The sequence below is a fragment of the Ambystoma mexicanum genome, chromosome 6q, assembly GCF_040938575.1.
Source record: "Ambystoma mexicanum isolate Mex_15411 chromosome 6q, UKY_AmexF1_1, whole genome shotgun sequence".
NCBI classification, from domain to species: Eukaryota; Metazoa; Chordata; class Amphibia; order Caudata; family Ambystomatidae; genus Ambystoma; species Ambystoma mexicanum.
In genome coordinates this window covers 1,315,102,707-1,315,115,111 of record NC_090937.1, presented here as the reverse complement: position 1 = coordinate 1,315,115,111, position 12,405 = coordinate 1,315,102,707, and the positions used below count along the sequence as shown (strand labels likewise).

Below are 12,405 nucleotides of genomic sequence, written 5' to 3'. Positions count from 1 at the left end.
GTAAAATTAAATATAATAAAATACAAAAGGAGAAGGGAAGTCCGAACCTACTATGCCTTGTAAGTAGACAGAACGTGCAAGTGCAGTATACTACAATTTCTTTGTACTAAGCTACAGCACTGTATCCCTCCTAATATAAGCCTGACTGATCCGTCCATGCTAACAACATTATCAGGTGGTACCACCTTCTGCTAAGAGTGGATCTAATACCAAAGGAGGAAAGCGTGTTTGTTGTGGTCTCTTTGGCTAGACTGTCAGCTAAACTTGCCAACTAAAAATGTTAACAATCATTATGTGTTTAAAGAAGCACTTAATCTCTCATTTCAAGATACGAGTCTGTTATTTCGTGGTATGTTCATTGGTATTTGTAATTTGCTATCTGACAGTCATTCATCCATCAACTCCAATGAGCCTGTGTGAGTCGCAGCTTTAACCCCACATATGTTGACCCTGTGGGGATCAGCCATGGTTGATGGCAACAGTGGTGGGAAGCTGCCACCCCAATATGTGTACGGAGGATGGCGCAGGGGCAATGCGTTGGTCTTGGAAGCAAGCCCACACAGAGCAACAGAGGTTTGAATTCCCGATCATTGCTTCGAAACTGAACTCTGGTATGGTATTAGGCGTTTTATATTAAAAAAAAAACAATGAAATAAATATCGCAAGTATATTAAGAAGCATTTGGGCCATGGCACTTTTTCAAATTCAGCACTGATAAGTTGTCCTAACTGTCAAATACATGCAATAACAGCTGTGACTGCTGTGAGAAACCTGAGTTTGTTCTCACAAGTAGTCCGCAGGGATCCATTGCTCAGGTGACCAGGGGAGGCCCATCGCTCTTGAATCCCAACCCTGGGGACGGACAAGCGAGGGAGGATCACCTGGGCAGGGGGTCCTCTGGGGCTGTGGGGAGGGAGTCCGAAGGCGAGACATGGTATTCCCCTGTTCATTGCACCAATCCATCCTACTCACCCTCATTGTTCATGGTTTGTCGCCCATTTATAACAGTTTAGAAACACTTGTACATGCGCGTTATAAATACCATATCATACCCAAGTCCAGTCCTACTGTGAGAAACCAGATCCCCGGGGACTAGATGGTGTCTCAATGTCTAGTCCCCAGGGATTTCTTGCCTAGGTAGCCTGGGCACGGCCATCGCCTTTTGGAACCAGTTCATGGGGGTGGACCAGTGCGGGAGGATCACCTGAGTGAGGGTTCCTCAGGGAGTGGCAGTTGAACACCCAATGGTGTGACGCGGTATTCCCCCTTTTGAACACCCCTACCTGATCCTATTTTTTAGGATACTCTGACTTCCCAACGACTAGCCCCCCGGCCTCCCAAGCCTCCATTGTTTATTACACAAACACTGGGACGAGGAAGAGGGGGACTGAGAGGATGAAGAGTACCAAGAAACCACACGATTAAGACACTGAGGACAGACTCTACCATTTTGACAACAGGCTGTCCAGTTAACGAGGACAGGCAATGTCAGGCAGGCCCAACCCTGATCACACACCTGCAGCACATCTCAGAGGTGTTTAAAAGGAGCCTGCAGGGGAGGAGAAGACGGTAGCTCTTGGGAAGAGAGGAGGGCGGCTGCAAGGCTGAGTCCAGCAGAGGATCTCTACCCAAATCCCAAGCACTCAAGGGGCACAGCTTGACATGAGGAGCAGCTCAGCAGGGGCTGACGAGGACTAGGCAGCAAAGCACGGAAGGCCGAGGGCTTGTTCAGCTGCAAAAGAAAGCCAGGCGGGAGAACCTAGAAGGGTTCGTGACGTGGAGCCAAGGAGCTGGAGAAAAGCATACCTTTTGTGCCATTCTTCTGTTGGGTAAACTAGAGTGTTGGAGAGGAGCAGAGAGGCTGATGCTGAAGGCATTGCCCGCAAACCTACTGGAAGAAGTGGAAAGCCTGAACACTACTGAGTGAATGAAAGAGTCCGGTTGGCGAAAGGCAACAAAGATAAAGAGGCAAGAGCAAGGCCTTATGGGACTAGTAGTGCAGTTAGGGGAAAAAGGAGGTACAGAGTAACGGAGTGGTCCGGCAGAGAAAGATTGCCCAGTCAAAAGTCTCTGAGAGGGGTCTTGATCTCATAAATGCAGCAAAGTGAGTGAAAGAAACGTGAGATATGTGAAATGGATTTTGTACCGCTAAATTGAAGAAAAGATCCCGACGACGGGAAACCAAAACGATTGAATGGAACTTTTATGCTTGAAACTACAGTTACCATGAGGCATTGTGAGAGGAGTTAAAACTAATAAGGCAATGAAAATCGAAGTGGTCCTGCAGAGGTATTTGACAAAGCCTAGCACAATAGAAATTCTTCGATGGGAAACAGTGTAAAGAAACTTTTGTTGATAAATGCTTGGGGAAGTGAGCCCTTAAGCAATATGATTGAGAGGTCGCAGCCCGACAGAGGGAGACCTACCAAGAATTGTAATGTGAACCTTAATATTGGGAACTTTGTTGCACTGTGAAACCAGGAGGAACCGAGTTGTGTTTGAACTGTAGAACAAGGAACATTAATTTGGAAGGCGAAGTAAGCCTTGATCTACATTGAGAACTGTATCCTTGCAACTAGAGCCAAAGCGTATCACCCAGCCAGAGTATGCCACCTTACCCCATGCTATGTAAACGTGGGGAAGAGAAGTTGCTCAGCTATTTCTTAACGCTATTTTTCCTTTTTACATACATATCCCTTCATAGGTTATCCCTTTTCACAGTTATTCTATAACTGTAAGGGTAGGCATTAGGTTTATTTAGTATAGGTCATCTTTATTTCGACTAAAAGACTGACTAGAACTGTGTTCTTTATTTTGATGGTCGAGACTACTCCCATCTTAGTATTAGGGCAAGTTAGGAGTTTTCCAACCTCACAGATATTAAATAAAGGTTTTGAAAACGTTTCTTTTGTCTTGGTCTCTGCTTGTGATACCATGTCTTCCCTTCACTACCCCTTGACTTTGCCCACACAAAAATGGAAGATAAAATATTTTGATTGGTTGGGAAGAACAAACCCTTTCACAACCCTTACTAGCATTCTCGCCTTCCTCAAAACCCAGAGGATATGCTGGGAACCCACCCCTTTCCACCCAGTTATCCCCCTCCAATAAACGAAGGATTTCACATCTCTCACCTTCATTGGTACCAAAATGTCCCCACCCCTCGTACTGAAAAGAGGATGAGACAAGCTCAAACTCCTTCAGTCTGTCTAGGGTATTTACAATCTCACCCCATCTCCCCCTCCCCATTTCCAATAAGTACTGGGACGTGCAAGATGCGATCGAGTGGAATGAGGATTATCGGTTTGAACAACATGGAGAGGCAAGGAGAGGCTTACATTGCACCATTAGGCTGTCCCACCAATAGTTAGGCAAGGTCAGGCACTTTAATACACCTCTACACACCTGACTCCACTTGACTCTCCACTACACTATAAAAGGTGTGGTTCTGCCAGAACCAGAGAGCACGCTGGAGTTGCTGGATGGAACACAAGACAAAGGAGCAGAAGGCTGCAGAGAGAGGAGCCCGGAAGAGCCAGTGGAATGCGGGACGCCGAGACACTGGCCCGGTGTGTCAGAGGGGCTGCATCTTAGTGAGGGAGCTTTTTCTCCAAGGAACTGGGGCAGGAACAATTGCAGGCTGTTAGACGTGTCCAGGCCAGTGCTCGTTCCGCAGGGTTTGTGTATCTTTCCTCCACACCAGTTTGTGGTTCTGGCGTGGGATTTAGATTTAGTTTTGACATTCTTTATGGGAGCTACGTTTGAGCTCCTCCATTTTTGCTCTATTAGATAGCTCACCCTTAAGGTGATTTTCTTGGTTGCCATCACTTCCCCGAGATGGGTGTCTGAGCTCCAGGCGTTATCTTTTAAACCACCCTATTTGGCTTTCTTCAAAGAGAGTGTGACTGAGATTGAGACACTTTTTTCTTCCAAAAGTGGTCTCTCAAAAGATCCATCTTCCTGTGTTTTTTTTCCTCCGCCTCATTCTTCTAAGTCACTGGAACTGTTCCATTGGCTGGACCTGGTGCGGGCCCTCCGCTATTATGTCTCTCGGACGGGAGAGGCTAGTAAAGAGGGCCAGCTTTTCATTGGTTACGCTGCAGCTTGTGCTGGCAGGACTGTGACCAAACGGACCCTGTCAAGGTGGATCATTCTCTGCATCTTGGAATTCTATGGTCTGGCTGGGAAGGATGTGCTTGAGGGCCTACAAGCCCATTCTACCAGATGTGACTGCCCCTTCAGCCCTTCAGAGGGGAGTCCTTGTCCTAGACATCTGCAGAGGGGAGTCCTTGTCCTAGACATCTGCCAGGCCTCCATGTGTGCGTCTCTGCACAAGTTTGCTAAACATTACTGCTTGGATTCCCTTACATGCCAGTATGACCGTTTTGGTAGGGCCTGTAAGGTTAGTGTCCTTGCTCTCCTTCCTCCTCCAGATTTTCACTGCTTTGGGAGTCTATCCTAGATGAAGAATCATTGGGGGTAAGGAATCCATTAGTAGAACAAATGGCTTGCCTCTTAGTAATGTTCTTTCTGATGGATGTTCCTCCCACGAAATACTCCTCGCCCTCCATACCTGCCGCTCTTGGCGGATAGTCTGTACTCTAACGGTTCTGTGGTCCCTGAGTGTTAGAGTGATGGTGGAAAAAAGGTGCAACTGAGGTCAATGGGCGTAGTGCCTCAATATGTACTGGCCCTGACATCCTGTTTGGCACGGGATGTGTATAGGCGTCAGACTGAGCAGACGCAGAGCCGTGCTACACCGCCTGTTGGCAGAAACGTTTCAGAACAGCTGCGCTGTGATATATCATAGATGAGGAATCTGTGGGAGGAACCTCCATCAGGAAGAAAGTTACTGAGAGGTAAGTAATTTGTTCATCAGGGATAAGGCTTGTAAATCCAGCAGAGCCCCAAAATCGTAAGGATACCCCACATAAATGATTGGAGGGGCTGAAGAGTTGCGCGCAGGATTTCCTATGGTCTGTACTGCTTACTTAAAGTGCCTTAATGTGTATGTTGTTAATGTGCCTTATTTAGGGTATTGGGAGTTCACAAAGAAGCCTTATTGTTGGCATCAGGGGTAAAAGTTCAGTAAAATAAAACAAGATGGAATTACGAAAGAGCACAATGATTTATTTTTGTTTTTCCTATTAGGTGGAGGTGAAGCCATATGTGTTGGATGATCAGATGTGTGATGAATGCCAGGGTGCACGCTGCGGAGGAAAGTTTGCACCTTTCTTCTGTGCCAATGTCACTTGCCTGCAGTATTACTGCGAGTTTTGCTGGGCAAATATCCACTCGCGTGCCGGCCGGGAATTCCATAAACCATTGGTAAAGGAAGGAGCTGACCGGCCACGACAAATCCATTTCCGTTGGAACTAAATATGGTGTCCCAGAAGCTAAGAGGAGGAAAGAGCGGCGCATGTGGCTTACTGTGTTTGAAGATATTGACATGCAGAAGAAATAAGTGCATTCTTCTGCTTTTCACCCCAGCTATCAATACATGCATCTTTATCAGCAGCCAAAACACTACAAGCCTCTTGTTTTTCACCAAAACCCCACATCTCAGGCTTTCTAATTTTTGTGATATTTTCATGTTAAAATAAAATTTTCTTTTGTATTTTTTCCAAGTTATTTTTATATGTAAAGTTAAAATTAGATATGAGAATGTTTTGCATAGGGGGGCACAGTCTGCTGCTATATTTAGTGGGTGAAGCGTGCACTTATTTCTAAACATGGGTTTTTAACTTCGAGATCCGCCCCAGTAATTTACCAAAGGTAGCAAAATAATAGAGATGGAATATGTCTGCTACAAAACTTATTTTTATTGTCGCTATTTTCAGTGTATACATAAACAAAAAAAATAGGGTTGATTTTTGCTCTCCATTTTGACTTGCAAGAAATAATACCTCAAGAAAATCTGATTTATTAGCTATTTTTAAACATTTTTAATCACAAGCTGTATTAGCTTTGCTGCTATTTAGGTGTTGATGCCACCTATTAATACGGGATTGAAAACGTTTAAGACCCTGCATTGTAGTTGAAATGCAGGCAGCACAATATGGCCTAAATTGCCATAGTTTTAGAATGTGAAGAAAATTGCATGTTTACTTACCTTTACCATATGCATGCACTATACATATTAACTAACAAGAGGTAAGTTATTGCAAATGCTCAGAAAAAAAAGCTCTTTAAAACTAGGTAGCATGAGCAAATTACAATTTGTTACAAACCGCATACTTGCATGCATTATTGTGACTCAATTTAAAGATGTCCTACATGTGTACAATATGCAAATTAGTTTTAGAATTAGTAAGTGCAGCCATTGTGTGACTTGGTCGGTAGTGGAATTCGATTAATGCAGACTGGATGTAATATTGTAATCCATGTGCAATTCTTGTAGTGTGCAGTTCCAATTGGTGTGGAGTGAAGTAGCATAGATGCAAGTTTGATAAAAGAGCTTGAAGTGAGGCAAAAGAAAATTAATATGAAACCCCTTTAAATGTCATGGTTAAGATTTCCTCTACAAACCAAAGATGGCCAGCACACTGCTAACCAGTCACCAAATGTGGAACTATTTAATACATAAAATATGCTTACGCAAGTATGCATAATGTTTATTTAAAAAAAAAAAATCTTAAGTCAAAATGGAGATTGTGTAATATAAAGGTGGCTAGTTGCATATCAATGTACTTTTAACACCACAGGGAAATTTGGTTTAAAACTTGTTTGCTTAAACTAGTGGCGCTGTTACATCAAAATTGTTACTTGGTTGACCTGAACAGTTGTGTTTTTTTATTGCTTTTATTAAGTAAGCAACTACCTAACTAGCTATTTTTTTATACTTTGTTTCTTGATGAACACTGAAGAAAACATGTAAGCAATGAGATGTTTCTTTTGTCTAGTATTTTTGTAATGCAACTAGCCACCTGTGTTCAGCTAGAAAAAGGATATGCTCTGCAATCATAGCACACAGTGCAGACGTATGAGTGTAACTCTAAACTAAGAAGTACAAGGTTATTACTTTTAGTGGTACCTTGTGACAATCCTTCTCGTAAGCAAAGTGTTGATCTTGTATTGGTTTTCAACAGTGTGCTTTTTGTACTGTACAACGTGGGTCATGTCTGACTGCTCTTTAATTGTGGTTGTGGTTAAAGTTTTTAATGTTCACGTTAATGCTGTTTTATGAATACCTTTTTACTAATTTGTCACCCTTGTCCCCATGTTAGTTAACAATGATCATCCACATTTGCTGGTTTTAATCCTAACCCTGCCAACTCCTTGATCCATTTTGACATTTGTTATGCACTATTTTTGTATCGTTGTGATTCTTTCTGCAGTCAACTATTTTTGAGGCACACTTTTTTTGACTGATAACATCTCCTTTGCTATACCTCAATTTTTGGACTTAGGAAGAAAAAAAGTATGTTAATAATTTAAATATTTAACTCAAAGTCATTTTTTAATTAAATATTTTTCTGTTCATTATTTAAAAATGTACGGCCTTGAAGTATATTAATTTAACATTAAACCAACAATTTGAAAGTACAAATAAATGGAGATGTTGGAATTCATTTCTCCTTTAAAAAATGTAAAGAGGAAGGAAAACCCTTACACTTTTATTTGGCATGGCATGGGTAAAAAGTAGCAGGAAAACCTCGATTTTGCTCATCATTTCATGTCTCTGGAGCAACTAAAACCTACTGTTATAGTGATCCCGTGTTCCATGTGTGTTTGTACCAAGTTCTTATTTTCTAATTGTTGAACACTGTATTGAATTTTTTTTTTTACAAATCATATTTATTTTACTATTTTTGTAGAAAATTGCTAGTTGATTTTGATTGTATTTTTGTATTTTAAAGCTTCTTCAATTCTGTTCCCTAATGTGCATATTGCTGCCCGAAAGTATGACCGTAGAGGGGAAAAAACTTTAAAAGATCCACTTTTTGTTTAGAAGGAAACATTTAGCATTTATATATTTGTGTATGGAAAACACTTGATATTTAATCCCTTTGCATCTGGCTGCACAAAGCCTTTCCTCAAAGATGCTAGAAAACTTGAATATAACACATTTTGGAAGGCTGACTAACCTCGATTCTGTGTTGTGATGTGCAATACTGTTTCTAATGTTTGTATAAAAAATAACAGTGTAAAACCTTTTTAATGCAAATTTATTTTTTTCATTGCATATTTTGCAGATTTTATCCACAGTGTCATTTTTTTACTGTCAGAAAAGAATGCCCCTTTTGTCATTGCAACTATTTTTTAAATCCAGAAATCTTTGTACTGATGTAAATGATTGTAGTTATTTTGGATAGTGTTTTGCTAACAAAAGGAGAGACTTTTTTCATGCATATTTCTATTTTGTGTTTGTGTTTTTTATTTTGTTTTTGTTTTTTGATTTTAATAGTAAAATACTTGGAATAATTTTTCATATTGTCATTAATATTATTTTGTATTTTTATGTGGAAATATATAATTTTATGATGCTAATTGCTAAAGTTTATTTCATGTTGAATTATTTTTGGAGCTAAAATCTTTGTAATATTAAAGCAACTAGTTTCTAATTCAGAGTTTTCGGTATAGAATCGCACAAGTGGTTTACGGAGTGTTTGGATTGTAATTATACATGGTTCTTTGATATGCAACTTTATGTTTATTTTATTTTGTATTCCTTACGGGGTGTTAAAGCAGTTTTTTATTTTTTTCTAAATAAAAAAAAAACAGAGAACCCATGCTTTTATGGACACTAGGTGATCGCCTTCAGCTTACACTTTTTTGGTTAACTCTTTTTGTTTGTTTTATTGTTATCTTCCAAGTGTCTAAATCTCCAGTCTGTCTGTTGTACTGGTAATTTAACTCTGTAATGGAATAGTTTGCTGCCAACTATTTATATTAAGTAATTTTTAAATATTTGTAATATTGTTGACTGACTAATAAATAAACTATTAAGTTATTGGCATTTTGTTTTTGATTCAATTTTTTTCCTGGTTCAATTTGCAGTGCAATTGTTTAGAGTTCAATGCAAACTGCTTACTTTTATGCTCTAGTGTTCACCCACACATTCCTACAGTCAGCTGTTGCTCATAAACCACCATATTCTGAATGTATGATTTAACCCACTTTTCTTCAACAACTCTTTGAAGGACTTTTTCTAGTTTCAAACCGGAATGTGAACATATAAAGTTATCTTATTGACTGGAATAAATCATTTTGATAACTTCTATTGTTTTCATGAGTTTGAAAGTTGAACATTTGTGGTAAGAACATGTTTTGGATCATTGTTAGTTTTTCGCATTCTGCCTATTGACAGGTTTATGGTTTTCAACGTTGCAGCCATTTGATTAACGCCCAATTAATGTCCAAATGTTCATTCCCACAAGCAGGCTCTTTGTAAATACATCTAGGACTACTGATATTGGATGAAAGTATACTCTACACATAGCTGAGATATCTTTGCAGTAACTAATATGAATATTCAATCAAGTAAAGTCTTAAGGGAAAAACCCCTTCTACTGCAATAAGCAGAGGGAAAGAAATGTTCCACTTGTCCAACACTGCAGTCCCTTTTGAATTGGTAGTTACAAGCAAATCTCCAGTATTGACTCGTTCATGGATTCAGATGCTTTGAATACGTCCCCGTCATCGAACTGGGAATCCTTTGTTCATTTATTATAACAGTTTAAACTGAAAACGACAATGTTTTGAGTAGCTGATCCACCACATTGTTGGTCTTTTTCCCCTCAACCAACAAATTAGGTCGGCCTTTCTGACATCTAAGGGCATCTTTCGATTCTTACTGCGAGGTGTGTAAATGGTTCTGAACCAAGGGTCATGTTTACTTAAGAATTTGTTCTCTGCTCAAGAAAAAGATGCTATTCTGCATTTGTTATGAAATGTATCTTTTATGTCTTTTAAATGAAACATCATTGGTTTGTTTCTGGAAGAATGGGGGTGGGCAACTTCCTGCAGGACAGGCCCTTTGGCTAACTTCAGCGGTGTGAGATGGCAAAACCTCTGCATTGTGGATTCGACATGTCAGAGTCTGGAAAATCCCTCTTTAGAATCTGTAAATTCTGTTGTCAGACAGATTTTTGTTGAGGATGAACATTACGTCTTTATTCACTGCCAACTTCTAAACCACATTGCAGAGTTTTGTTCTATGCCGCTGGTTTCCTGCTAAAACGGCCAGAAAGACTTAGACCCCTGGGAACAATGAACGCTCTTATCCAGCATAAGAAGCTGGGTCTTCAAAAAGAATCTGCTCTGTAAACTGGGAAAGTAGCACACTCCATCAATGAGAACAAAATGTAGTCCTTACTTGAAGAAAAATCTATTTTTTTACCTGTTGAGGTCTATGTTTATCCAGGTTAGGCTAAAGCTGGTCCCCCTTTTTTTCTCTCATCGCCTCAATCCAGCCTTATCCATGACTAGAATCATCAGAACAATATACTGATAACCACTCTGTTGCAGAATACCTTATGGACAGATTGCTTTAAGTCTGCTGCCCAGTGAGTCCTTTGAAATGGGCATCAGCTGGGTCGTCTATAGATAGTTTACGAAGAGGCAACCATACATGATTCCAGGAAAAACAGTCTATATGTCTGTGGTCAACAGTTGCAGTCATTGAGCATCCCACAGTCCATGAAGGCTATGTTATCCTATGAGTGCACTGTCATGCCCCATTTGTCCTACTGTATTTTGTAGTCTAGACATGCAACAGTCAATGGGTGTTAGGATTTATTCACAGCAAACAGGGTCTCCGTTCGCTGCATGTACTTACCAGTTGCCCTGGAGATTTTGCCTTTCGGAGGCAGTCCAGACGCCATAAAACAGGAGACACGCTACTAGCCGTTGTTCACTCACGTTCTTCTTAGTTACTAGAACCCTGTGCTTTTACATGAATTCTGCTATTGACTGAAAACCAAGTTCCAAGTTTAATTTCCTTTTCCAGGTAATTACGTCTGTTTCTTGGTTCGTGTTTTTTCCTTTTGTGATTTTGTCATGAGTGAAATCCTTTTTCTTTTGTAAGGACCACTTGGGAGACCAGCAAGGTACTGCAGAGGAACAGGTACGCCTCTGTCCATTGCATTGGTTATGTGTTAAACATCTTAGTATGGTTTGTCATCCCATATGTATACTCGTGTTCCCCTACAGCTCCAGTGCCTCGCTCTGTTGGTTCCACGGAAGGGGGTGTTTCAAGTAGCACTCCTGTCTTATTAAACCCCGATTGACAAGCATATCCTTGGTGGTAGGCAATGTATCTTCTGTGGCTCCTGAGGATTCTATGATTCATCCAGAAACCTGTCTTCAAGTCTGACAGATTGAGTGAACCATTTACTTCCCAAGCCATGGAATTCCTTCTAAAAGACCTGGCTACCTCTATGCGAAAGCTACAGGGAGAAGTGGTGACTTTTAGGCAGGAAAAAACATTGCGAGAACCAATCTAGGACTGCCCTACAGGGAACAGTTGAAAAGATGGCCAAGACCAGGTCCCCTCCCATTACTCTTTGGGGTTTGGGACAGGCTAACCCCACTACTAGTATCCTAACCCATACAAGGAAGCCGTAAACGTCTTACCTATATAGCCCATTTTAAGGGCCCAGTAGCTCAAACTACTGACCCAATTAACTATATTCTGTAAAGGACTAAAAGAAGACTTTAAAGATGTCCTAAACCAGATAGTAGATCCTCCAGACACCTTGCCGGAATACATCAGAGTGGATTAAAGATCCTACAAAAGACCGGGTGAAAGGAGAAGACTAGACCCACGTCGACTTTTTCCCTGGTCTTTTGTAGGCTCTTTAATCCCTGGTGGGGAAAAAGAGGCATCCTCGCCCAGTGAGCCAGAACTCGTGCAGTTGGAGAGCACCTGAGGGCCAGTAGATACTGAAGAAAGACCCCCGACAACGTCTGCACCCCTGTTTCTATTGCCGTGACCCAGGCCATTCGATAAGGACTTGTCCTTAAAAAAAACATCAGTTCTCGGAGACACGCCAGAACTCTCCTTCACTAGGGAGCCAAATGGTGAGTCGACCTTTTCCAGGTTCCCTAACTATGTCCTGTTTCATCATGCCTACCCAATCGCCTCATTTCTTTGTCATAGATCTGTCCTTGAATAACCAGTTCTGGGAAAATGTTCTCGCCCTTATTGATAGTGGTGCAACTGGAAATTTCATCGATCTTTCCTTTACCCACAAAAAAGGTATTCCAGTGAAACCCAAACTAGAACCCATTACATCTGTTGATGGTTCCCCTATTATATTCTGGCCTATTTCCCTTCATACTCAACCTTGTCTGTGGTTAGCACCCAATTCCACCATGAAACTGTTTTGATGCCATTGCTGCCCCTCATTTTCAATTCATATTGGGCACTCCGTGGCTGCGACATCACAACCCTTCCCATTG

General features: G+C 41.1%; 1 protein-coding gene across 5 annotated transcripts in view; it reads left to right on the top strand.

The window, feature by feature from the left end:
* CPEB2 (cytoplasmic polyadenylation element binding protein 2) overlaps positions 1–8,959 on the top strand; it is a 228,501-nt gene extending 219,542 nt beyond the window's left edge. For all 5 annotated transcript variants that reach the window (XM_069631941.1, XM_069631939.1, XM_069631940.1 and 2 more), the window contains one exon: positions 5,152–8,959. In XM_069631941.1, the coding sequence (XP_069488042.1) occupies positions 5,152–5,379 (228 nt within the window). In that variant the 3' untranslated portion in view covers positions 5,380–8,959. The remainder of the gene's footprint in view (positions 1–5,151) is intronic.
* The last annotated feature ends 3,446 nt before the right edge of the window (positions 8,960–12,405 follow it).